This window comes from Oryzias melastigma, linkage group LG4 (assembly GCF_002922805.2).
Source record: "Oryzias melastigma strain HK-1 linkage group LG4, ASM292280v2, whole genome shotgun sequence".
NCBI classification, from domain to species: Eukaryota; Metazoa; Chordata; class Actinopteri; order Beloniformes; family Adrianichthyidae; genus Oryzias; species Oryzias melastigma.
Window position 1 is genome coordinate 5964688 of NC_050515.1, and position 27005 is coordinate 5991692.

At 37.7% G+C, this 27005-nt stretch overlaps 1 protein-coding gene and 1 long non-coding RNA gene across 17 annotated transcripts in view; one reads left to right on the top strand and one right to left on the bottom strand.

Moving 5' to 3' along the window:
- Positions 1–27005, top strand: part of elavl4 (ELAV like neuron-specific RNA binding protein 4) — a 110953-nt gene that overhangs the window by 46732 nt on the left and 37216 nt on the right. For 6 of the 13 annotated variants that reach the window (XM_024278680.2, XM_024278674.2, XM_024278681.2 and 3 more), the window contains exons 3-5: positions 2721–2979; positions 3270–3281; positions 21461–21564. In XM_024278680.2, the coding sequence (XP_024134448.1) occupies positions 2721–2979; positions 3270–3281; positions 21461–21564 (375 nt within the window). The remainder of the gene's footprint in view (positions 1–2720; positions 2980–3269; positions 3282–21460; positions 21565–27005) is intronic. The other 7 variants (XM_024278676.2, XM_024278687.2, XM_024278685.2 and 4 more) reach the window with 3 other exon arrangements.
- LOC112150396 overlaps positions 1–27005 on the bottom strand; it is a 162902-nt gene that overhangs the window by 12517 nt on the left and 123380 nt on the right. Inside the window, exons 3-6 of one of the 4 annotated variants that reach the window (XR_004947715.1) lie at positions 12499–12553; positions 12363–12435; positions 12107–12226; positions 11707–11962 (exon numbers count right to left, since the gene is read on the bottom strand). This is a non-coding gene — a long non-coding RNA (uncharacterized LOC112150396). Of the gene's footprint in view, positions 1–7367; positions 7779–11706; positions 11963–12106; positions 12227–12362; positions 13346–27005 lie in introns of those variants that run through there. The other 3 variants (XR_004947716.1, XR_004947714.1, XR_004947713.1) reach the window with 3 other exon arrangements.

Consider the following 27005-nt stretch of genomic DNA (forward strand, 5'->3'; position numbering starts at 1 on the left):
AAATCAGGGTGAGTCTATTTTCTCTCCATACATTTGCCTTTAAACTGTTATAGGTCAGAAAAGTTCCGGGTGTCATAGAAACACCTCAAATGGATTCAGAAAGAGAGAAAGAAAGAAACCGCCTTTTATTGGATTACTTTTTTTCTGAATCTTCATGCAAAATCAAACATCTCTGCTCCAACTTGAATGAGAACAGCTGAGTACACACAGGAATTTATTATCAAACCAGTTTTTTTTTCTCCCCACCATCACAATGTGATGCTCATTTGTTTTTTTTCCCTCTATCTTTTTATTAGCAAATCACTGATCCACACAGCCGTACATCACAGACATGCACACAATAAATATTTGCTATGCAAATGTCCCCGGTTATCTCAAAGTGCAACCAACCTTCTCCATCTCATGCTCCTCAGTTTTCCCCGTTTGCTCTCTCACACCAGTTATTCCTCAAACAATCCACCTTGTTTTGTTCCTGCGAAACTCGCATGCAGGAATGTAAACTTCGCTGTCACAGCAGCAGCAGCAGCAGTCAGGAGCTGGTGGAGAGATGTTCATAAATATTACTGGTTTGGAGTCGTGTTCTGTTTGTTTAGAAAGTTTCACTGTATTGTGGAACTGTTTCATATGTTTAAATATGAAATTCGAATGTGACCTTAAGCCCAGCTATCAGGAGCTTGATAGTATTAAGGTCTCAGTGTTGACTTTCTTTAAACTAGCATAAATCTTTAACCTATTAAATAATTCCAGCAGGTTGTGATGCTGAGAAAAGCGGCATTCTGGGTTTTAGGGTAATTTGGAATTTAGCTTTTAGTTTAGAAAATGGTTGTTTTTAGCTCATTTAGAAAGTTTTCCATTTTTTTAGGCTAATTTGGAATTAAGCTAATATTTTAGCATTATGCTAGCTGTTTTGTCAAAACTAGACTTTTTCAAGTTCTTTGGGCAAGTTTGGAGGTTAGGCAACATTTAGCAAACATTTTAGCTTTATGCTAGCTGTTTTAGAAAATTAGACATTTTTCCATTTTCTTAGGCTAACTTGGAGTTGAGCTACTATTTTAGCATTGTGCTAGCTGTTTTGTCAAAACTAGACCATTTAAAGTTCTTTAGGCACATTTAGAGGTTAGGCAATATTTAGCAAACATTTTAGCTTTATGCTAGCTGTTTTAGAAAATTAGACATTTTTCCATTTTTTTAGGCTAACTTGGAGTTGAGCTACTATTTTAGCATTATGTTAGCTGTTTTGTCAAAATTAGACATTTTTGCAGTTTTTTGGCCATTTTAACATTTAGCTGATATTTTGGCAAATCAACTCCAATGTTTCAAGCTATCAGCTAGAGCATCTTTAGCTATCAATATCAGCATTTTCAGCTGTTAACTCTAGCATGCTCAGCGGCCACATTCAGCTTACTACATTCACACTTGCATTATCACAGATAATGCTATATATCTAGCTATTTGTTTATTTATGTTTATTCTATTTATTAATTTTCCCAGTATTTCAGGTTTCTCCCCATAGTTGGTGAAAAATAGAAACACCGACCTTTGTCTAGCTATTCTGCATTTGTTTTTGTTTTTATGATTTGTTGCTTTTCTGAAGTTCATTTGTAATTTCTGAGTTGAACAGGCATTTTCTGATCATTCCAACAGCACATTAACGTAGCATTTCTTCAAGTTTGTGTTTTTCTCCAACTGATATTAAACTATTAGTGCACTGGACACTAAAATGAGAAAAAAGTCAGAGTTTTGAAATAAAAAAACAGAAATCTTCTGTTGTAAAATATATTTTCAATAAAAATGAGTATGTCTTTGTTCAAATTCCATGTTATTTCTATCTCTTGGGAGGCATATTATCAAAACAAGGTCCTTCTGTCAAATTTAACTCTATATTAGATTTTCTTTTTATAACTTTTCGATATTATTTTTTCGTTTTTTGAGTTAATTTCTCTATTTTTCAATTATTTTTTTTGTTTTTGTTTTGGGATACAATTTTTTTCCCTTTTTCACACAATTTGTTTTTGTTTTTTGTTTTAATTTTTCAAGGACTCCAACAGTTGTAGTTGTGAAGTGGTAATAAGGACGCGTCTACAACTTGCATTGCTCGAAAACTCTGATTCATCCTAAGAGTAATGACTTTAGGGTTTTCTGTGGAGTTTCTTTTTAACAATAATGAATACTTGAGATGTTTTCGAGATTATTTATGGTAAGTTTTGAGAAATTGATTATGTTTCTCTGGGGACTTTATTGACGGTCCCCTGCTACCTCTGCAGCCTCACAAATATCAACATCAAGGCAAATCCCAAAGAACAGAACAGGCAGATCCTAGATATAGAAAAACTAATTTTCTGCATCACCACAAACACTAAATAGCACATAAACTAAAAGGAGACATCTATGGCACAGGCGCATTGTTCTTTTGTTTCTTCTTTTAAGGACGAAAAAATAATAAGGAAAATGACCCTTTTTTTGTTGTTATTGTTCATTTTAATGTTTGCAATACGCTTTTACAGGATTTAACCTAATATATATATATATATATATATATATATATATATATATATATATATATATGTATATATGTATATTTTTTATATTGTATTTGAAAGTAGTTTTATTTTAACAGATCATCTATCAAATAAAAACAAACTTTTTGGCTTTAAGAATTTGATAAAAAGGTAAGAAATTCACGAAAATTTAAACTCCTTTCTCCGCCTCTTTCCCTGTTGGCCTTTTCCCAGATCATCAGCAACATGGAGGCTCCGGTGACAAATGGCCCCAGCGGGGGAGGTACCACGGCCAACGGCCCGACCAACAACAGCCGCGGCTGCGCCTCTCCCATGCAGACCGGCCCGACGAACGACGACAGCAAGACGAACCTCATAGTGAACTACCTGCCCCAGAACATGACCCAGGAGGAGTTCCGGAGCCTGTTCGGGAGCATCGGCGAGATCGAGTCCTGCAAGCTGGTTCGTGATAAAATCACAGGTATGGAGTGTGTTAAACTGGAAAATTATAGCATTATCCACAATGATGAGGAAAATTATTCAAAATAGGAAAAAAAAAAACGTGTTTTCCATTAATCATGATATCATAAATTCATTGTCTTAATGCATTTATAAGTCAAAATTGATTACATTTTCTAAACATGATGTATTTCTTAGGTTTGTTTACATTGCAATTAGTAAGGCAAAGATTGAACTAAATGATTCACTTTAAAAAGCAAACTTAAACCATTTTTTTCACATAATTCTTATCCATGTTTTGGCACTTTGCAGCTGAAGTCTCAGGTAAGGACTGTGAAATATATAGAAGAGTTTACAGCTGATGTTTGAACTAGTTTTGTGTCAGAAAACAGAAACTTTAAAAAATCTGCTGCTTAGTAAATTAAAGAAAGGTTAAGGTTTTAGAAATTTGGATTTTCTTTTTTTGGTTTGTTTTTATGGGATAAGATAACTGTCAAAATGAGCCATATGCTTATAGACAAAGTTGTGCTCAAAGTATTACTTTATACCATCACTTAAAAACACCTTAAAGAAAATGCATCACTATGATGAAAATACCCAACTTTTGTCTTTTCATTAAAATATTTTGCTAACATTTTGCAAGAGTTGTCGTTTTAGCTTTTTCTAAGCACCCCGAAATGTGTAGTACTATTGATCATAAAATATTCTGTCTCTTGTTTTTTATGTAAATGGTTGGTGATGCAGCAAAAATACGACACACAAGTATATATATATGTGTATATGAATATATTCATATATATATGTATATATATACTGTATATATGTCTATATGTATAAATGTATGTGTGTGTACATACATATATATATATATATATATATACATATAGATAGATAGATAGATACACGCACACATACATTTATACATATAAACATATATACAGTATATATATATATATATATATACACACACACACATACATACATTTAAATATACATATAAACATATATACAGTATATATATATATATATATATATGTTTATATGTATAAATGTATGTGTGTGTGCATATACACCGATATATATATATATATATATTTATGTATACACACACACACCCACCCACACCCCCCACACACACACTCCGTCCCTCCGCTTATTTAGCCTATTCGCTGATTTTTTTTCAGTCCGGTGACTCTTCCGATTTGTCACAAAAACTCTGACAACTCCAGAGAATTGCATGAAAATTTTGCTTCCGAAGGAGGTGCTGCGCTGCTGAGGTGTATCTCCGCTCTCAGAAGGGGCGGATACACACTCATCTCCGCGCCAAAGAGCAGGTCCGCCAGTCTGTCCATTATCAGCTAATTCAAATCAGCCAAAAAAAATCCTGATATGCTGAGGAAGATAATGGCAGAAGATAATTATCATCCAAAGCAGATGTTTATTATATATGAAACCAGCCTCTTCTGGAAGAAAATCCCCTTTCGCACTTATTTGATGAGGGAGGAAGCACGCGCTCCTGGCTTTAAGGCACAGAAAGACAAAGTGACACTCCTCATCTGCGTCATAAAATACACTGTTCTCCTGAATTTAAAAAAAAAAAAAAGTGTTTATATTGAGAAATACTCCAATGTTCTTTAATAAATTTGATAAAGAATAATCAGAAGTGTTTTTGATAAGTATGGAATGATAACGGACATTCTTCGGTTCTCTGTATATGCGGATATCTCCGGTCCCCAACACCTGCGAATAAGGAGGTAAATCCTGTATATATCATTTTAAAGTATGCACAGCTTTGCCTATAAGAATAAGTTTACTTCTGATGGTTATCTTTCCCCATAGTTTTTGTTTAAAGTTTACCCCGTAGTTTGTGTGGTCTTGACTTTGTGTTTTATTTAAATTGGAGTGTGTGCAAAACCACAACTGTCCTTTTGACAACATCTGAACCCAGTGGATGTGTTTTGATTTTAGTGTCCTTACACTAATTTCAACCAAAGCAAAGAATAAACTTAATTTCAACTGAGCTAAAAAAAACTTTCAACTTTTTTTAGAAGATTAACAAAAATAATTTTTGCAGTTAGTAGTTTTATTTGGCAGAAGTTTCTCAGTTTTATTGTATTTTTATTTACTTTTTCTTTATCAAATGATTGATACAGTTTAGAAAGTCTGATATTGACCAGTGTATCGTCTTCATCACACAATGTCACAACATGCTGTAAAAAATGCAAGAAATGAAAAATAAACTTGTGATTCTGTACGCGAGCGTTTGGCTTTGGCACAAGCCCAAATGATGCAAGTGTTTGAGAGGATTATGTGTATGTGATGTTTTCAGGAGAAAATCCATTCTTGCCCTCTGAGTGTCTTGAAGCACAGCAACGCAGCAAAATGCCACATGTTCTCCAGAGGTGTTTAAATTAAGCAGCACTTTGCAGGGCTAATCACGGCTGTAATCTGGGCGTAGTGGCTGTGTGGGTGGCCATGCAGCAGATGGATGGAGGGGGCTGGGGCGGTGCAGCTCAGTGATAATGCTCCATAATGACTTTCATTTTAGATCCTACTTACTGACACTTCTCCTGATAATCTCATTAAAAAGCACCAGGCAGGCAGGCAGGCAGGCGAGATCAGCAAACCACTGTAGGATAGCAAACAAACAGCGGAAGAGGGCAGGGGAAAGTCACAAACCTGTGAACATAATTATCAACTTTGATTTCATTTAACCAAAAAAAGGTTTGGCTGTTATTTTAAAAGGCAGTTTCGGCTGCGCTCTTTGAAGGGAATTTTTCCACCAGTCCTCTTCAGGACCATCTTCCTCTCCTGCTGTAATGGTCCACAAAATGGAGCCTGAGAGAGTTAGAATGATGCTGAATGTTGTGTACAAAAATAAAACTGAGTCTCCACTCCTTTTTTTTCCACTCCACTATGTTCTTGATTTAAAAAAAAAAAAAGACCAAACAAACCATATTTGCGGGTTTTCAAAATTGGATGGACTTGCTGGAGACCAAACCAACTCTGAGAAAGGTGGAAATATTTGTTCACCCCCTCCAAAACCTTTCATGGAACTTCTCCTCTCAGCTCTAACCGAGTCGTCTGATGACAGCATCAACGCAGAACTTATAAATAACTGCTTGCCTTCCTGCATTACCCCCTGCAGCTTATACCTGTTTAGCTCTCCCGTGGGTGCAGTTTTTCTGGTGCAAACTTTTAGGGTAACAAAGCACAGATTTCTTCCAGCAGGGAATGCCAAGAGGCTGCACGCTCCTGCGAGCTTTTAAACAGGACGCCAAATCATTACCGGACTGAGCCGTGTTTGCAGGAGGAAAGGCGGAGGGAGTGAAGAGGAAAACTTTTCTGGCTGGTTCATACACAACTTTTTTTTAAATCTCTTTATTAAAATCAACAATGATATGCACTTAGATTCTTTGAGAGAACGGAAAGTTTCACAAACTACAAGTCCAGGTTGTTGACATAAAGTAAGCATGCTCCCATTTCCCATCATCCATCTGTTTATCATATTTTCTGGAGTATAAATCACTCAAGAGTGTAAGTCGGTCTGGAGTATGAGACGCTCTGGAGTCCGAGTTGCTCTGGAGTGTAAGTCGCTCTGGAGTATGAGTCACTCTGGAGTATTAGTCGCTCAGGAGTGTAAGTCGCTCCGGAGTATGAGTCGCTCTGGAGTCCAAGTTGCTCAGGACTGTAAGTCGCTCCCGAGTATGAGTCACTCTGGAGTCCGAGTTGCTCTGGAGTATAAGTTACTCTGGAGTATAACTTGCTCTGGAGCATGAGTCGCTCTGGAGTATAAGTCGCTCTGGAACACGAGTCGCTCTGGAGCATGAGTCACTCTGGAGCATAAGTCGCACTGGAACACGAGTCGCTCTGGAGTATGAGTCGCTCAGCATTATCGCACCCCTTGCTAAACTATGAAAACTGTGACTAATATCTTGGAAAATATGGTGCTCTCTCTGCTGCTAGCTCAGAGCTCCTCTAACATTTTATAAAGGCGAGTAATATTGGAGTTTTGCAGACGTACAGTTTGGAGCTCAGAGGTGGAAAACAAAGACGTTCATGGATCCATTTGTCTACAAGTCGATCAATCAGTATTGAAAATATGGTCTACTGAATGTAGCTTCTGTGTCACGCCTACAAGCTTTTTCAATCAAGAAATACTCTTTATATATGTCCTCCATCATCATAAAAGTACAACAAGAACACGTTAAAAACACTATTTTCATGGGAGAGGGTGTTGTTTTTCATGGTACACTGAATTATTTTTTGCAGATTTACATGCATGCTCAGTTTCCAGATTAATGACAGATTCGTATCAACTTCATTACAATAAATGAGAACGCTGTCACCTGATGGAGACGTTTCCTGCTTTCGCATTTGTTTTCCACCTGTGTTTGAATCTCGACTAACCTGCTGACAAGGTGGGAGCACTTGAAGCTCACAGAGGAGCGTGAGACAGACAGGTCTGGGGCATCCTCTCCTCTTCCTGTGGACTCGCTCCTGTCAGCTTCAATGATGCCAGGTTGGCGTGAGGCTCAGGCGAGTGTGGGCAGGTGTAGACACTTCAGCTCCGTCTGTCACCCTGGCTGACTTCAGCTGGTAGAGAAGCCACCTCTGGGTGTCTTTCCTGCTCCCCACACGGCTGCCTGCTCGCCTGTCTTCCTGTCCGCATGCACAGCTTCTTCAGGCTGATGTTCTCGTACACTCATGGGACACGCAAGTTAATCTTTTATTTAAAGCGAGCTTACACACACCTCTCTGCAACTCGCACACACAAACCTGAGCGTTTTTAAGTCTGAAACACCTCCTTTCAGAATAAACCTGGTTTAAAAATGGCATGGAATTAGTTGTAGCTTCATTATCACACTTTTGATCTCAACGTGTTACGGTGGCTTTGCCATTTACAGAGTTCATGTTTCCTTATCTGTCTCAAATAAAAAAAAACTACATTTATTAATTCATAAGAAACAAAAATATTTAACTCAGCATGTAAGGTGTTGAATTTGTTTGTAAGGGAAAATACTGTGATAAAAATTGTATTTTTATGTTTTTGTGGCATTTTTTGGACAATAGAGGACAAATAGTAAGAAAATTAAGATGAAAATCCCTTGACGTGACCACAGAAATGCAAAGGGGGGCTCATTTGACCACAGTTCTTTGTAGTAAGTTCGGTCCATGAAGCTCTTCACTTCCTCGTCCGAGCTGACATCCGGATCAAAATGATACAGCAGAGATTACACATTCTTTTGAACATTTTCATGTAGATTCATGCTAGCGAGACAAATAGTTATCATAATCAGACAGGGGGGGGATTATGGGCGGGGATACTCAGTTAAGCTCCAAAAGCCACGCCCCCTCAGGGGAGATTTTTGCAAATGGAGGATTGAAATCAATATGAAATGTGGCTTTTTAAGACATTTAGATTGTGGGATTTTGGTTAAAAATGTCATAATCATAATTAAAACACTACTGGGAACGTTTTTTTTTAAATAAAATAAAATTGTCATAGGGGGACTTTAAGCTTAAAATGGCATTTCTGAGCATTTCTTTATTCAAATTGTTGTTAATTAGGAGCAGATGAAAAAATACAGTTTGAAAAAGAGCGTATTTCTTAGAATCTGCTGCCAAAAGTTCCACGTTGTGCTCAATTTTGATGCATCTACTTACTGGCATATAGAACCATGAACATGTTTGTTTTCCTCGTCTGAACTGGAATCTGGCTCCAAACTGTACGGCTGGATAGCTCAGATATTGCTGTCCATTTTTGTTGCACCAGGAATATTTAGGTTATGGAATTTTGGTTAAAAACTTCATAATTATAATTTAAACACCACTGGGAATGTTTTTTTAATTAAAACAATGTCATAGGGAGACTTTAAAGACCTACTCTGATAATAAGTGTATTTTTAACATGTTTTTGTGGCATTTTAATGACAATTAAGGATAAATATTAAGAAAATGAAGCTGTAGTTAGGATTTAAAACAGCATCGTAGTAACAGACTAAAGACTCTCTCTAATAAAAGTTGTGTTTCTGGTGTTTTATCATGTTCTTGTTGCATTTTTTAGTACAAATATTGATAAAATGAAGCTAAAAATTGATTTACTGTGCATTTCCTTATTCAAATTGTTGTGAATCAGGAGCAGACAAAAGATGTTATATGAAAAAGAGCTTATTTGGAAAGCAGAAAATACATTGGGTGGGCCTCTATCTCCTCTAGGATGCTCCGCCCACAACTCATTCTTCCGCTCTGCAGAAATTAGGTCCTAAAATTCAGCACAGGTGTCTTGATTTTGACATAATCCTCATTATTGGAACGCTTTTACCATAAATCAAAAGATGATGGAAGTGGGGCTTTAAGAGCTCGGCTTGGAAGAATGCATATGGACTTCCAATATACCGAGTCAGCACTCTTTAAGGCATCTGCATGCGCACCAACATGCAGGAATGAAATGGTCTGATCCTTGTCAGTAAGTCATTTCACGGGATCAGTATTCTGCATTCACTGCAACTCTGCTGGAGAAATGAATGCATTTGTTTTCTTAATGACACAGAGGAAAAGAAAACAGCTTCTCATGCTGAACAAGAATCGACTGCATTTAGGGAGGGAACATTTTATGAGCAGCTTTGGTTTTTTGTGCTGATCAGTACAGACGGCAAAAAAAAACTTTTACGGCATGGAAAGGCCACTTGTTTCCACTCTCGTGTAAAAGCATTTCTCAGGTTTCAACGTCTTTTAACCCTAAAGTAACCCATCTGTGCAGCTACTGATTGAAGTCTCTTTCACGCCACTCCGGTCAACTTCCACGTGTTGGTTTTAAGCATGGAATCTGGGGATGTGACGCAAATCATAGTGACAATGTAGCAAGCCAAGCAGATGTTGGCTATGAAAAATAGATGGAGTGTGATGTCAGATGTGTAGTAGTTCAGACTGACAGACAGCAGCTTCAGAGCTGTGAAAGACGGCGCTTCTTTCAGCAGAACAGGTGCGTCTTTTCATACAGTTTAGAGGCTGAAAGCAAATTCAGACATTTTATCTTTGTCTCATGTGCATGCAGAATATTTTTTTGGTTGTTTTCAAACTGGAAATTGCTAAGAAATCTGGAACATTCAAAGGTTTTAACTGAATTCGCAGAGACGGATGATGCAAAACTCAATAACCAGACATTCAAACGTTTGATAGTTTACAGGAAATTGAGCCCCGGAATCCAAAAGAAGGAATCCAGACAGTTTTTAAAGCTGGCTTGGCAAAGGATGAAGGCAAGTTTGGTTTAAAAACAAATTAATCAATGACGTAGGAACAAAAAAAAACATACTTATGCATAACTATTGCAATCACAAAGCTCAAGTGAAATCAAAATTAGAAACATGGAGCAAAAACTTGAGAAAAAATATATTTAAAATGATGGGATAGCAACATTTTCTTGGGTTGATAAAATTGATTAATCAATCTAAGCCAATAATCGATCCATAAAAATAGATTTATAGATTTAGCACATAAAGCTAAAGTCCGCTAGTTTGATGCTAACGTATAATGGGATTTCCTAGACGCTCAGTTGACCTAAACATACATTTCTCACTAAAAAAAAACATCTTTAAATGAATTTTCTAAACTCTTTTAAGGAAATATTTTTAAAGTAACCATTAGTGGTCTAAAACAGTTTTTTTTTTGCTCATACTTTCTTCTTTTTCTGGAATAAGATGTAATGCTGTAGCACAATCGCCACCTAGTGGAAAAAACAGAAACGCCCTCCAGTTACTGTTATGTCACTAATAATTTTTACAGTATGTGAACTGTATCAGATTAGTATTATTAATGTAGATTAGTAATCTAGTTGTGAACAAATGTGTCTAAATGTATTGACCATTTAAACTCAAAATTTAATTAATTCAAATTGATCTGAGTGGATCAAAAGAATCGATTCTGGAAATTGTTGGCGATACCCCGCCTTAATATTTATATTATTACAATAAAAAATAGTTTACAAATAAAAAATTAGCGGAGCGTTAATGGTTTTATAGGCCCACTCAGGTCCTCTTTTAACCTATTTGATGGCATTTTTAGCCAAAATCGAAACATTTTCTTGGACGTAGTTCGTTGGAAATTCACCTCTGTGTTGTGGGCGGGGCCATTAATGCAGAGCAAGCCCGCCCCCTTACCATCTTCATTGCTGAGAGCTCAGAGAAAGCAGTTTGTGGCCCGCCCAGTGGTATTTTCTACATTACAAATACGTTTTATTTCATCTGCTCCTAATTTACAATGATTTGAATAAAGAAATACAACTAATTTTTCTAATTTATGTTCTACATTATTAGAAAAATTCCACAAGAAAATGTTGAAATCATTGGAGTAGGTCTTTAATCTGCTACCCTGTTGCCCAAAATCCAAACTATTTAGCCCGATTAAGGAGTTATTAATAACCAACTACAAAGTTGTCCTGTGCAGTGATGAACTGTAGCATACTGTTCAAATCCTCGCTCAAATCATGCAGTGTGAGATTTGCTGTAGGATTTATATCAAACACACAGGAAGAATTTATCTGAACCTGAAATGGGCTGAAGGCGGAAGATAGCATGAACAAAGCTGACAGGGAAAGAGATGAAAAAAGGATTTGACATCTCCAAAGCCAGGTATTAAGAGAGCTGGCAGGCTCAGAGGTGCATATACAAGCAGGCAGACACACATTAAAGTTTCAGAGTCCCAGCCTCTCTGTCTCAGTACCCGGGCTCCTTTGGCTTTCTTCCCTCACCTGCTTAGCACTCAGAACTGGCTGTCCTGAGCTTGCTTGGCTGCACTGGTCCTCTTGTGGCCCACACGTCAAACAGACTCTGTCCCCTCTCATTTCACTCTGAGTGGCCTTTACCTGGAACACAAGAGCCGTGACCGTCCCCTGTGCCGGCCTCAGATCCCGGGGTTGAATGCGCCTCGGGCTCCTCACTCTGGAATGTGCCTTCTCGAGGCTGACAGTGGGAGGTGGGGGGCTTGTATGTATGGGGGCGCTTCCTCTGAAATTTGAAAAAAGTGGGTTCACCTGACTTCACAGGGTTCGTCTGATTCAAAGCTGCTGTCTGTCTGTCAGCTTCTCCTCTGATACACTGGCGGTTTAGTGGCCCCGGAGCGCAGGGCGCCACCGTGAGGGGGCGGCTTACCTGCGTGTGTTTGTCCCTGAGCTCATACGTGGGCATGTGTGTGTGTGTTGGTGGAAGCAGGGCCTTGGGAACTGAGAGTGGGAGCCTCCTGACTCCAACAGTGGCTGCTACCTTGGCAACCTAGGAAGGAAATATGTGTTGAATGAGTGAGTGGGAGATGGATCTACAGTAGATACGTGTGTGCGGGGGAAGTGGCTCTGTTTATGAATTTAGTTATTTAAATGGGCTCGCTACATGCCACACGATATGCACTTACTGTACTGCTGATATTAAAGACATTCCAGCTTGTTTTTTTGTTCTCTGGCAAAGCGCCCCCCTCCTGAATTCTCCTGGGGATGAGAGTCTTTGAGGTAAGTGAAGTGAGAGCTGTCACAAAGCTGGTGACAGGGCACCTTTTCAAATGCAGAGGAGCAGCAGACCATCAGCAAACAGCACCGTCTCGAGGATCTGCAGCAGCGAGGGGCAAACAGTCAGGAGAGGCTGAAAGCAAAGCAGTTTCTGCCAAGGATTTAGTTTGACAAACTGGAATGTTACCTTCACCCGTATTTCTAAATGCCACTAAAACTGATCCCTAACAGGCAGCAGGTGCCGGTCCTCTCAAAGTATGACAGAAATGTTCCTTTTACTGACAGCTTTTGGCCAGCAAAAATAAATAAGGTGTCACCAAACAATTTTAAAATGCTTTAAATTCCCACTCAGAGGAAAATTTGGGGTATTTTGTAGCATTTTACTCACAATATAGTAAATATAAAAAATAATTTAAGACTAAAAGTGTATTTTTGAGTATTTATTCATATCCTGTTGGACGAGGAGTGAATGAAAATCAGCGGCTTGAAAAAGCGCAGATTTGGGATCCAGCAACTCTCAAAGTCTTCCTTCTCCGCTCCACTTGCAGACAAACAGATCCATTAATCATTTTCCTAGTCCGCCATATTTTTTCCCAACGCTAATGTTAGCTTAGGGTTGTAAGGTGCTATAAGCGGATACAGGGGTCTGCTACATGTGGCTCCAGAGTACGTGTTAAGGTCAAGATCTGGATCCGGCCCACGGAGTAATTATTTCCGGGCCTCCAGATCCTTTTATTCTGTTATTATTAACTGCCCAATGTAAACTTTGTTCAATTGTGACAGGATATATTTTATGAATATCAAAATAGAATATATAATATATGTATAAGTTTATTTTTTTATGTAAAATGACATAAGTAAAGAAATTCAAAGTTTTTTTCTTTTAACATAAAAGCTGAAATTGATAGCTGACATTACTGAAACTAATAGCGAAAAATGCTGAAGCTGATAGCCAGCTGAATGCCAAATTAGCCTAAAAACAGAAAAAACAAAAAAAAAATTCTTAGGTGAGCCAAAACGAAAAACAGCCTAACTTAGCCAAAACAACCAGCGTGTAATATTAGCCTAACTCCAAAACAGCTGGAAAAACTTCAAAAAGCCAAAATTTGCCAAACCGCTAGCATGCAGCTGAAATATTAGTAAACTCTAAAACAGCCTAAAAAAAGAAGCCTAAATTATCCAAAACTGCTGGCATGTGGCAGAAATATTAGCTAAACTTCAAAATATCCTGAAAAAACTTAGGAAATGCCAAAATAGTCCAAAAAGCTAGCAGAATGCACATTTTTTAAACTTTAAAACTGTAACTTTTTAACATAATTATGAATAATAAAAAGGCAGGAATGTTATTCTAGAATAAATCAACTTAAACCTTAAATAACTTTCAATATTTTACCCTCCATAAAAATATATTTTGTTAAAAATTATACAAGTTAGAAATGAGAGCAAGATAACATCGGGTCATTAATAACAATAAAAGAAAATGATCTGGAGGGCCGGATCCGGCCCCCAGACCTTGACTTTGATACGTGCTCTAGGGTTATTTAAATATTTTGGAAAACAAGTGAATACAATTCAAAAGGGACGAAGAGGTCGGTGCTGTAGAGTTGCTCGGCTTCAACCATCTTTTCCCGAAGCGTCAGCAGCTGCAAAGAGTCGATTTCACCGACCGTTTGTAGGAACAATGGATCACAATGAGCACTCGGGAAGGTTCCTGCAGCCATGTGTTTGAGTTGGTAGCTCCACTTTAGATCAAAGGGAGTATATCGCATACCTGATGATAGCAGGACATGAAGATGCTTTCATGTCTGCAGTAGAGGGCTTTTAGTGACAAAAGACAACAAAATGATTAGAGCAAAAAAATATAAAAAATAAAAAGACTGCATGGTTGTCAGTAATATTTGTGCATCTCACCCTTAAATTCTGCATGTTTTCCCTTTTTGTGCCCACAATATTAATATCTCTGTAATTTTGCAAACCTATGTCAGTGTTGATGTATTCTGGCACCCTCCTATGTGTTATGTGTGCACACAGAAGGGAAAAGAGAGAGAAGAAACTACATATTGGTGCCAGCAGGCAGGACAACAGCTTGAAGTGCATTCATTTTCACAGCTCATACATCGGGAAACCTGCTGCTCCTCAGGAAACAAATAATGGCTTAGTCATAACTCCTCGCCAACACACCAAAGAGCTACTCACTAGGAGCAGCAGAGATTTTATCACTGGAAAACATGCTCACCCTCTTATACAATTTATGTCCAATTGCACAAAAGGTCTTCCAGAGGAGTGGAGGAGTGTAAAATTAGCCTCCCTTCCTCCACCCGCTGCCCTCGGACATGTGGTGTCCCGCGATAGAGCGCTGCCCCGGTATGTGGTGTACCGCATTAGAGCGCTGCCCCAGTGTGTGGTGTCCCGCGATAGAGCGCTGCTGCGGTATGTGGTGTACCGCATTAGAGCGCTGCCCCAGTGTGTGGTGTCCCGCAATAGAGCGCTGCCTCGGTATGTGGTGTCCCACAATAGAGCGCTGCCCTGGTGTGTGGTGTCCCGCAATAGAGCACTGCCCCAGTGTGTGGTGTCCCACAATAGAGCGCTGCCCCGGTGTGTGGTGTCCCACAATAGAGCGTTGCCCCGGTGTGTGGTGTCCCGCAGTAGAGCGCTGCCTCGGTATGTGGCAGCATCATATCTGTGGCGATGTTTTTACAGAGAAAGCTCCTGATTACTGCCAAACGTTCACTCAAGTTTGTTGCTCATTTGAGTGTTACTGTAAGCTGCTGACAAATCAAAGGGAAGTGAATATCTTACCTCATTAAAAGACCATTATGGAGAGCGGTGCTTCATTTGGGCTCCTGCTCTTAATTGACAATTAAAATATATAACTTAATCTATCTATTAAGATAATTGATCAGCACACAGCAGCTTTTTGTGTTAGTTGCAGCCCCATTAGAGGCAATTTATCAGGCCCTTTTAATAGCTTCTCCACACTGCCTCAGATACCGGGCTTATTTTCCTGTAATTATAAAATGTCAGTGGACAGTCTGTTTTTATAAATTATCTGTTGTTCTTGAATTGTTTTCATGCAAGCAGCTTTTTTTAATTAGTAAGACTGTGCAATAAAAGAGCATATCCAGTTTACTCCACTATTATTTTAAATCCGTCTAGCAGCTTTGCTTTTATGATGAAATTTAATTGTTTTGCTGTTTGGGAAGCTTTCTATGACGAAGGTTTAATGCACTTTTTAAAAGAGAACTTGCAGACACCTCCTTTGTCTTTGAAATGAGGTGAGAATGGAGAAATATTAAAAGTCAAAGCCGTACTTGCACCCGTGCGAGGCACCCCGCTACGTTAAGTGGTTGGAGCCATTTTTCAGTGCGTCAGAGGAATGCAGAACTCTGGTGCATTTAGCCGGAACGGCCGCGGTGTGATCCAAATTCAGCGGGCGTACGGGGCTTGTCCTGCTGAGCAGAGATGAGGTGGACACGGGAGGCGCTGCAGAAGCCTGCTGTGTCTGCATGCACCGCAGGTTATAGATGTGGAGCTTCCTTCAGCATCATTTGCATTCTCGTGCACAAGAAACAGAAGAAGTCTATGATCCTTTCAGGTCTCGCCCTGGAACTCATTTAAAGACCAGCTTGTCTGATTCAGGTCGTCGTGCTGCAGCGAGGCTGCTAGCATCAAGCTGTGTGTGCTGTGATCGAGTAAATACATGTCACCTCACATGGATTTATACTAAAACTACAGCATGTTTCGGCCAAATAAAAAAATGAGCAGTGTGATGTTCTGCTATATAAATTAAGCAAGTTTGATTGTTTTTGAAACATTTTGAAGCTTCAGTTTATTAAAAAAAAAAATAAAAAATACTCAAATCTGATTGGCTGCTGGGTGGGGATGCACACCTAAAAATAAGTTCCGATCACAAAGTTCCATATGTGCAGACTTCTTCAAAACAAACTCTTGCCTCGTGATCTGGACAAAAACAAGCAGTAAGAGAATGATCAGCATATATATTGCTTTCCTTTGCCGCTGCAGTTGTGGTCTGTCGGCTCAGTGACACGTCGTTGTGTTACCGTCACAACGGGCTGCATTACTTATGAAATAGTCCGCCTATTTGAGAAAAAAGGATCTAAACAAAAAAACAAAAATAAAGTACTGAAAGTATTCATTTCTTTTGTAATGAAGATCGTGTTATAAGCAGGATAATGCCTGACAAATTATCACATTATCACTAATTAATGCACACCATGGAAGCTTGAACCGGCAGAAGATGGTTGCTTTGCGCAATGTAATTATTTAGCGTTAATAAATGTTTTTTTTGATTGACAACCCTAATATGCATCTAATTTTCTTTGATGTGGCCCTAAAACTCTCATAGTTTCCCTTTAATGGGTTTTGTTGTTAAAAATCTTTTGTCTATGTAACAGAAATGTGCAATTTTTGTAAAAGTTTCTTTATTTTTAATATAATTCGAACTTTAAAAAAAAGATGACTTTTTCTAAAATATGACTTTTAAAAAAATTATCAATTATTTCATTTGCGTAAAAATCCTAAATTTTTCTCACCATTTTAAGACTATATATTTTTTTTATTTTCTGTTTTATGGCACTAAAACTTTGTTGTGCAAAACAGCTAAACTGACCATAAAGATTTCCACTTGCTACCTAAAATCAACTTGTATATATCTCATTGTTGCAGAGCTATTGAAGTACATCAGGACTAAAAAATGTTTAAGTTCCAGTTATAACTGCATTTGTACAAAAATCTTTTATAAGTACTATTTTTTATTTGCCAATTTTACTAATCTTTCAGTTTATGAAATTTTGTAGCATCCCTAGTTTATAAATACCCTGTAGCGTAGTAGCTTTTTGCAGAATCTCCCACTCATTTCAATATTCAGAGCAACAGTCTGCTGGTGACTGACATGTCCTTCATAACAAGCTGGGAACGGTGGGTGGAATCCCCTGCAGAGCGTCTCCAAAGCTCCAGGCCAACGTCTCCCTCTTACAGCTCCTCTCAGGACACTCGTCTCCAAAGTCAGGAAAGATCAGGATGTTTGTACTAGAGATACCAAGTTGTGCATTTTTGATCAAACCTAAATGAGAGGGAGAATTACGTTTCTTAAAGCTGCCATCAAGTCTAACATATTTTTAAGAAAACGATCTGTAGAAATGCTACAAGTGTTCCCAGTTTTCTCTGCATCGTTATTAAAGTCTATTTCTGCATCTGCAGAGTAACTGGATTTGAACCCAAGGATGAGGCAGAAGTAGGAGGAAGATGCGAGTTAGACTTAACAGAGGCCCAGTAGCAGCTTTTTTTTAAACCCTTTTTAACTTGTATAATATTGACAAAATATATTTTTAAGGGGAGTAAAAAAATGAAACTTATTTAAGGTTTAAGGTTATTTATTCTGGAACAATATTTCTGTCGTTTTAGTATTCATAATTATGTCAAAAAGTTATAGATTTAAAGTTTTACAAAATTGGCTTTTTGGATTATTACTAAGTTTTTTAAAGCTATTTTGGAGTTTAGCTAATATTTCAGTTACATGCCAGCTGTTTTGGCTAATTTACGCTTTTTTTGTTTTGTTTTTTTAGGCTCTTTTGAAATTGTGCTAATATTTAAGCTACATGCTAGATGTTTTGGCCAATTTAGGTTCTTCTGTTTTTGTTTTTGTTTGTTTTTAGGCTGTTTTGGATTTTATGAATATTTCAGCTACATGTTATCTGTTTTGGCTAATTTAGGCTTTTTTCAGTTTTTAAGGCTATTTTGGAGTATAGTTCATATTTCAGCTACATGCCAGCAGTTTTGGCTAATTTAGCCTCTTTTGTTTAAGTTTTAAGGCTCTTTTGGATTTAGGCTAATATTTTCACGTTAGCTGGTTTGGCTTTTTTCAGGTTTTTTTTGGCTATTATGAAGTTTAGCATTTTTTCAGGTACATGCTTGCCGTTTTTGGCTAACCAACATTTTTTTTTGTTTTTGTTTGTTTATTTCGGCTCGGTAGTTAATATTTTAGCTGGCTATTAGCTTCAGTGTTTTCTGCTATTAGCTATCAATTTCAGTACTTTCAGCGGCCAAATTTACCTTACAGCATTCAGGTGTATCTAGTTCATAATTATGTTAAAAGTTATTGTTTCAAAGTTTTTAAAAATTAGGTTTAGTGTGTTTAATAAATGTTTACCCTGTTCAGCCCGCGATCTAAGGTGTGTTTTGGATTTTGGCCCCTTGTCCATTTGAGTTTGACACCCCTGTTGTAAGGGAACCGAAAACAATCAGGAAGTTCTTCTGCTGTATTTAAAACCATGTTTATGGACTCTGCTTCAGTCCAATACTGCCTTTTCTTAATGTTTTCCTCTTTATTACTTTTGATTTCTGTTAGATGCTTCTTAATGAAAAGATTCTCCTAATGGCCTTGTGCGTTTCATTTTATTTCCAAAATGAACATCTGCTGTGCCAGCTAAGAGTCAGGGAGGAAGGAGAGGGCGAGGAGAGGAGAGAACGCCTCGTTATAAATAGCAGTGGTCTCTCCAGGATGGCAGCTTTTTAATTAACAATAGAGTGCCTGATAATCCACAGTTAATCCAAAGGAGGGAGGAAGGAGAGGCAAGAAGAGGAGGAAATCATCAGCTGTTTGATGTTAGGACTACAAGTCCCTCCTGGACCTCTCTTCTGAGCGTTCCTGCGCTGTGATATCCATAGCCCAAATGTATTTATTTAGTGAAACAGCCATGCTCCATATTTGGAGATTCACTTTGTCTCTGGCTAACTGCTGTCTGTTCCTATTAGCATGGATGTGAGCGTGCTGCTCTTCTTAAACTGCCTTTGTGCTTGTGTGTGGCTTTGCCGGATCGCGGCTGTTTGTTGAAAACAAGCAGACTGAAGGCCCTGATGGCTGTGGGCGTTCACTTAAAGTTCTAAGCCCGTTGAAAGGCTTGATCTGCTGGGGAAACGCTGAGAGATGTCAGACCTCCTTCCTTCTGAAAGGAGGCTGCTGTCTACAACACTCGGGGCTTAGAGGGGAAATAAGGTGGGATTTCTCCTCTTATATTAGAACTGAAGATTTAAAAATACTTGTGCATATGCCAGCTCTTACACAGTTTGTTACTGTAACTCTTTAAACTTATTAACCCTCAGTAGTATGTGGCCTTTTTAAAGCTATTTTTGGTTTAAAAACGTTACAGTTTGCTCTCATAAATAAAAGTTAGACCTGTTGCTTGATGTCCACCTTTTTAGCACAAACTCAGCGTCTTTTAAGTGACTTTTTCCTTTTAGTAGCCATTAATTTAGCAATACACCTGAAAATGTACAAAAAAATTAATTTTGAGTTGTAAACTGTAATTTCTTACTGCAGAAAAAAGGTGTTTAAATCACAACAATTGCAATCAAACAATTGTAATGTGTTAAATCAAATAACAAATTAGTGCAGACAGAAGGAAAATGAGTAAACCCAAAAACAAAAACAATGTAAACATCTTTTAAGGGGAACCTTCACTAAAGTATCTAAATTGTTTTAAGGATTTACTCCAAAGTGTATTAAAATTTCCTATCATAACTCGTCCTGTGTTTGTTTCAAGCCAAGAGTTTTAAAGCTAACGATCCACAGTCCTACTGCTAATAGCTAACTACGCGGAAAACTTTGCGACTGATCACCGCTAGCTGAACAGCCAAGTAAGCGGGTGATCTCCACTAGCTTGGCAGCCAAGTTAGCTGTTGATCGCCGCTAGATAAGCGGCAAAGTTAGCTGCTAATCTACACTAGCTGGGTTGCAAAGTTAGCGGCTGATCTCTGCTAGCTGAGCGGCAAACTTAGGGACTGATCTCCAATAGCGCAGTGGCAAACTTAGTGGATGATCTCCGCTAGTTCAGCGGCAAAGTTGGTGGCTTATCTATGCTAGCTAAGTGGCAAAGATAGCACCTGATCTCCACTAGTTGAGTGGCAAATTTAGCTGCTGATCGCCGCTAGCTGAGCGGCAAAATTAGTGGCTGATTGCAGCTAACTGGGCAGCAAAGTTAGCAGCAGATCTCGGATAGCAGAGCGCCAAAGTAAGCGGCTGACTTCTGCTAGCTGAGCGGCTGATCACCACTAGCTGAGCGGCAAACTATGCGACTGATCTCCGCTAGCTGGGTAGCAAAATTAGCGGCTGATCACCACTAGCTCAGCAGCAAAGGTATTGGCTGATCTCTGCTAATTAAGTGGCAAAGTTGGCATCTGATCTCCACTAGCTGAGAGTTTAAGTTAGCAGCAAATATCCACTAGCTGAGTGGCAAAGTTAAGGCTGATTACCGCTAGCTGAGTGGCAAAGTTAGCAGCTAATCACCGCTAGCTGAACGGCAAAGCTAGCGGCTAATCTTTGCTCGCTGAGCAGCTAAATTAGTTGCTGATTGCTACTAGCTTAGCGGCAAAGTTACCGGCTAATCTTTGCTAGCTGAGCAGCTAAATTAGCTGCTGATTGCTACAGCTGAGCAGCTAAATTAGCTGCTGATTGCTACTAGCTGAGCGGCAAAATTAGCAACTGATCACAGCTAGCTTCACAGATGTTGGTTTTCGTGTTATTCTGAGCGGCTGTTCTGGCAGCGCAGACTCTTCCTGAAAAGGTTTATAGTGAGGAATGAACTTTATAGTACACTTAAAAGCTCAAAAAGTTGATTGTGAATAGTAACGGCCCTTTAATTGTTTAAATATTAGGAACGTTTATGTTTACTAGAGTTCAGAACGGATTTCATTTCAGGATTAACAAAAGCTGAACTCAAACAAACCGCTGTGACTCCTGGTCTGAGTTGTGCAGATGATGTACGTGGTGATGTGAAGAGCTTCAGAAAAATGTTTAACTCAAGAGTGGTTGGGGCTCAAAGTGTATTGAGCAATCAGTGACCACATGACCCGGCCGCGCTCGCTTTTGATGAGAGTAAAACCAGAGTGAAATACTGAAGAGGTTTGATCAAATGAGAAACAAAAATGCATTCAAATGACTTTTTTGCCGTTTAAGTTAAAAAGTCTTTTCTTTTTGTGTGTATTTCAGGGCAGAGTCTGGGCTACGGATTTGTCAACTACATTGACCCAAAGGATGCAGAGAAAGCCATCAACACATTAAATGGACTCAGACTTCAGACCAAAACAATCAAGGTATTTTTTTTCTCCTCGTCTAAAAAGCAAATATGAACAATAAAAAGCTGTAAAAAAAACCCAATTTATTCCCACCGCGTATTTTCAGAAAGTTATGGAGGCCGTGTTTAATTATGAGTCTGCTTTCTTCTGTCTAGGAGCTCTTTGAGATAGGGACGCTGGTGTTGAATGAGCTGGAGGGCGAGATTGGATTAACGTACACGCGCCACAGGAATAAAAAAGACCATCTCAATCAAAGAGACACTTTAAAAAGCTTGTCGCTGTGGTTGATATGCTAATTGCTTTTTTAAATGTCACAATGTAAAGGTGGAATTATATAGATATTATTGAGTGAAATAAAGATTCACGTCAGCCGGTAATTGCGGCCTAATGTGGTTGTCATGGAAGGAGGACGGGGGAAATCAGGACATTTAAAAAAAAAACTTTATTAAACCGTTTCTGTTTTACATGATTCATTTCTCTGTCCGTCACTGGGGTGTTGCCTTAAGCTAAGCCTTAATCTGCGGATTCTCTGAGGATTCTCCCTCCCTGTTTGATTTAATCTGGTCTAGTCCAGCCTAATGTAATCTAATAGGATAGGATTAGCTGTTTGTAAGTGGGGAATCCCACAGAGAATCCCTCCTTTGCTTAGACAGCACAGCGCCTGACTTGGCCTTTACCCAGCATGCCATTCTCTCGTTTGTCTCATCTGGGATAACTTTTGGATTTTCTTACTCGTATAATGAAAAAAGAGAATCTTAAGAATGGAAAAAGACTTTTTTTTTTCTTATAGCAGGGTTAACGCAGGGTTTTAAAAAGTCTTAAAAGGCCTTGAATTTGAAAATAAGGCCTTAAAAAGAATTTAAAAAGTCTTAAATTTTGATATCTTGGTCTTCAAAATGTTACAGTTTAAAACTTTTTCCGTATTGCTTTTCTGGTCTAAAGTTAATTCTTTTTTTTTAATACCACGATTGTGTAAGTAAAGCGCGTTTATCAACATCACACTGGATAATAAAAAATAAAAAAAAGAAGAAGAAGCCTTACTACAAGTAGGTGAGAAGCTGGTGAAACTGGTATGGTCTGGCGCTGCGTACGGGCAGGGCTCTAAATTAATACCCTTATTAAAACTTTAATTTAAACTCTAGTCCGTTGCCTCTTTTGACGTGCGTCAAATTTAATGCTTAATGTTTGTCCAAAAATGTGCTCAAAAACTAGACGCTCCCATTGCGCGTGGAGAAGCTATCTTTTAGCCTCATCGCTACATGATGGAGGTTTTGACTGTTTATCTTGTTTAAAATACACGGAAGATACGGATGATGTTGAGAGGTTAAGATTATTTATTTTAAAGATCTCCACAAAAGCATCTATAATCATGTCTCCATGCTGGGTTCAGGACAGCAGTTTTTCTTTTTCTTACGGTAATTGTTACCTTCTAGCCTGCAGGAGCTGCATCTAAATGACAGTTTTCAGCTGCTCTTCAATCCGTTTGTAACCCAGTTTGTGCTTAGTCCAAGGAAAGCAAAATAAAAACAATAATAATGTCTCAAAATCGTCAGAAAAACATCATAACGTCCATGAGGAACATGATTAGATTCTCAGCAACCTTTGTTTTGAACGGCACTCCTTCCGCTGCGTTTCTGTCAGCTGACAGCAGTAAATACTGACACACAAACCTGCAGTGCCCTCTAGTGGTTGTTAGTGGGAATCAACTGCTAAAAGGCAACTGGCTGTTAGTGGAGAAAATAACGAATATATGAGCCTAGTGATGTCTAAAAAAAAAAAAAGAAAAAAACAAATAAGTCGCTCCTGAGTATAAGTCGCACCCCTGAAGAATCTATGAAAAAAAAACGCAACTTATAGTTTTGGAAATATGGTACATAGTTTTTCTATGCATGACATTCTTGGGGAAAAAAATAACTTAAAAATAATTAATTTATTATTTATCGCCTGTTTTTATCATACTCTATTAAAAAGATTAGTTATGATGGGTAATTATTAGTTATTAATTTTTTTAATGCAATAAAGAAAACATGAGAATTATTTATCATCACTTCTAAATGGGGTTTACATCCCTCTCTCTTCTAACTCTAATTTTCCAATTTTAAGAATTTTTTTATTTGTTTCTAGTGTAAACTGCAAAAACAGATGGCCTAAAAATAAGAAAAGAATACTAATCTTAAGAAAAAATATCACTAGAAAGGTGTAAAATCATGTCTCCAGGCAGCAAGCCCCTTTAATTTAACAAGAAAAATCTGGAAAGCATTTTAAAGGAATTAATAAGCTAACTGTTGGATAGAATTACTTCAAAATGAATATTATACAGACCAGTAAGTATTTTTTATAGTATTAAGAACTTGTTTGTGTTTTTGAGTTTTAATTGATCTAATTGTACTTTATTTTGATTAGAGTGACAAAAACTGAGTTTAGTTTTCTATTTTTTTTGGACAAAATGTGAACAAGATTAGAATAAGATCTTAGTACTTGATAAAAACTTTAAAAAAAATCCTAAAACTTGTCCTTAAAACATAAATCTACATTTTTCTTTCAGAAATTTTCTTTTAGGTTCATGAACTCTTCTTAAATAAAGCAATTTGAGTGTTTTTTAGTCATAAATCAATCTATTTTCTATCAAATCTATTTTTACTGTCAATGTGTGATTTTGACTAATTTTAATAATATTTCCTTATTTTCTACCCATAAATCTCAACTGTTCAAATTTTTGTCAAAAGCTTAATAAGGTTTGAGCAAAGAGAAGTTAAAATAACAAAATCTGGTAAAATGTCTAAAATCAAGGTTTTAAATATCTTAATATTAAGTTCATTAGTTACAAGCTTCATGCTAAATTAAACTTTCCAAGAGCTGAGCAAAAACTGGAAAAAAGCAAATAGGTTTGACAAAAGACTTTAAACTAGAAATATAGGATTACCAGCGATAATGCAATGATGCAAGTGTGAATACTGTAAGCTGAATGTGGGTGCTAAAGATGCTGAAATTGCTTTGACTGATAGCTAAAAATGCTGAAGCTGAAAGCCCGCTAAAATATCAGCTAAATACCAATGTAGCCAAAAAATTTTTAAAAAGTTTCATTTTGACAAAACAGCTAGCAAAATGCCAAGATATTAGCAAAATTCAAAATTTGCGCAAAGAACTTGAAAAATTTATTTTTTTGCCAAAATGGCTAACATATTAGCTAAACTCCAAATTTGCGTAAAGAACTTGAAATTTTTCTATTTTTGCCAAAACAGCTAGCAAAATGAGAAAAAAATAGCAAAACTTAAAATGTTCCTAAATAGCCTGAAACAAATTCTATTTTTGCCAAAACAGCTAGCAAAATGCTAACATTCTAGGTAAAGTCCAAATTTACATAAAGAACTGAAAAGGTCTAATTTTCCTAAAACAGCTAGTATAATGCTAACATATTAGCAAAACTCCAGATTTGCGTAAAGAACTGAAAAATTTATATTTTTGCCAAAACGGCTAACATATTAGCTAAACTCCAAATTTGCGTAGAGAACTTGAAAAAATAAAATTTTTGAAAAAACAGCTAGCGTAATGTTAACATATTAGCAAAACTCCAAATTTGTGTAATGAACTTGAACATTTTCTATTTTTGCCAAAACAGCTAGCAAAATGCTTAAATATTAGCAAACTTAAAATTTTCCTAAATAACTTGAAACAAATTCAGATATTCCTAAAACAGCTACCATAATGCTAACATATTAGGTAAACTGCAAATTGGCGTTAAGAACTTGAAAATTTTTCATATTTGCCAAAACAGTTAGCATAATGGTAATATATTAGCTAAACTCCAAATTTGCATAAAGAACTTAAAAAATATATATTTTTGCCAAAACATAATGCTAACACGTTAGCTAAACTCCATATTAGCTTAAAAAAATGGAAAAATGTTAAAATTAGCCAAAAACAGCTAGTATTTAAAATAAAGGATAAATGCCAAATTACCCTTAAATAATCTAGCATTTGCTGAACATATTAAAGTTTTAAAGATATCTTTAGCTAAAAGGATATGTTCATAAGTTTCAAAGTGCAGAATATTTTTGAAGGATTTGAGCAATTTCTCATTCATTACCTTTGGGGCATATTTTGCTCAATATTTCAAAAACTATAAAGTTTATAAATTCTAAAAGAAGCTACAAGCAGTAATGCCGTGAACATTTTGATACCAAGATTGCTGAAATTGCCTGAAAGTGTGATTGAGTTTGTCAAAAAAAAAAAACGTATGGAAATGAGCAGGAGAATCAATATTGCGTGAATGATTAAACATTCACACAATAAAATGAACAATTGTCAAGAGTAATAGACTACCAAATATTACAAATGTGGATGAATTCTCCAATGCACAGCAGCCGACAAATCAAACTAGGTCAAAGTGAATCTTCTGCATTTAAAAAAGGAAGGAGTGTGGGGCTGTTTGCACAGTGTAGCAGTCGTCTGAATTCACTTTCACACTTTCATGTCAGAAAAGGTTGCCTAAAGTTGTTCTAGAGTCTTTGTAAATGACAGAAGATAACATGGCATCTCTTTGTGACGCCGTCACTCCTCTCCTTTTTCATTCCCACCGTTTCTTTGCCGTTTCTCTTCACAGTAAGCCGAACCCCTAAAGGTAACAAAGCAGATTTAAAGGCAGCGCGGTAATTCAAAATTAGGTTTGTCGTTCTTTCATGTCACAGACTCTGCGTTTGGCCCAGAGATTTAGGGATCCAGAGATTTTATTCTCTGGAGCAAAAAGTCTCTGTGAAGTGTCTGACTGGGTTTGGCTTCTGAGGTGTTCTCCATTGTGACACCTCCAATTTTGTCAGCAGTGGCTGTAATGTCAGTTTTCCTCAGGGGTGCGAGGGGAAGCAGCATGCCAAAGGTGCAAGGAGCTCACAGAGGCGTATGCACACACTCTTTATCGAATGTGTGCATGTGATTATTTTAATCTTCACACTTATCTCTCTTTTTGTGCAGACACACACTCCTGCTTCACACATGCAGCGCACCACACTTGTACACAATCCCGCTCACAGCTTGAGGAGGTGTTGATGGATTAGACATCTGGAGTTGTCTGAAAAGGAGAGAAAATGAGGGAGAGCTGTACAGTGAAGAAAAGATGAGCGAAAGGAAAAAAAAAAGCAAAAGAGGCAGACTTTTGAAAGTTTTAGGTGGAAAATAACCAGTCGACAAAAAAAGGAAGTGAAGGCAGCCGAAGAAGAAACCGTGTTAAAGGGAAGAAAGTCGCTGTTCCCAATCCTTTTCTCTCACCGGCACAACTTCCATGGATAGAACGGCAAATCCAATGTATTTGCTTTACTTGAACTTTATTTGATGACTTATGTCTGCACTTGTCAGATGTATTAAAGGGCGGGAAAGCTGCTTCCGTCAGCAGCAGTGGTAATGGGATTCACACATCTTTCACTGCTGCTGAAATTGGGTCTCTAAGTGGAGATGTATGGAGCTAC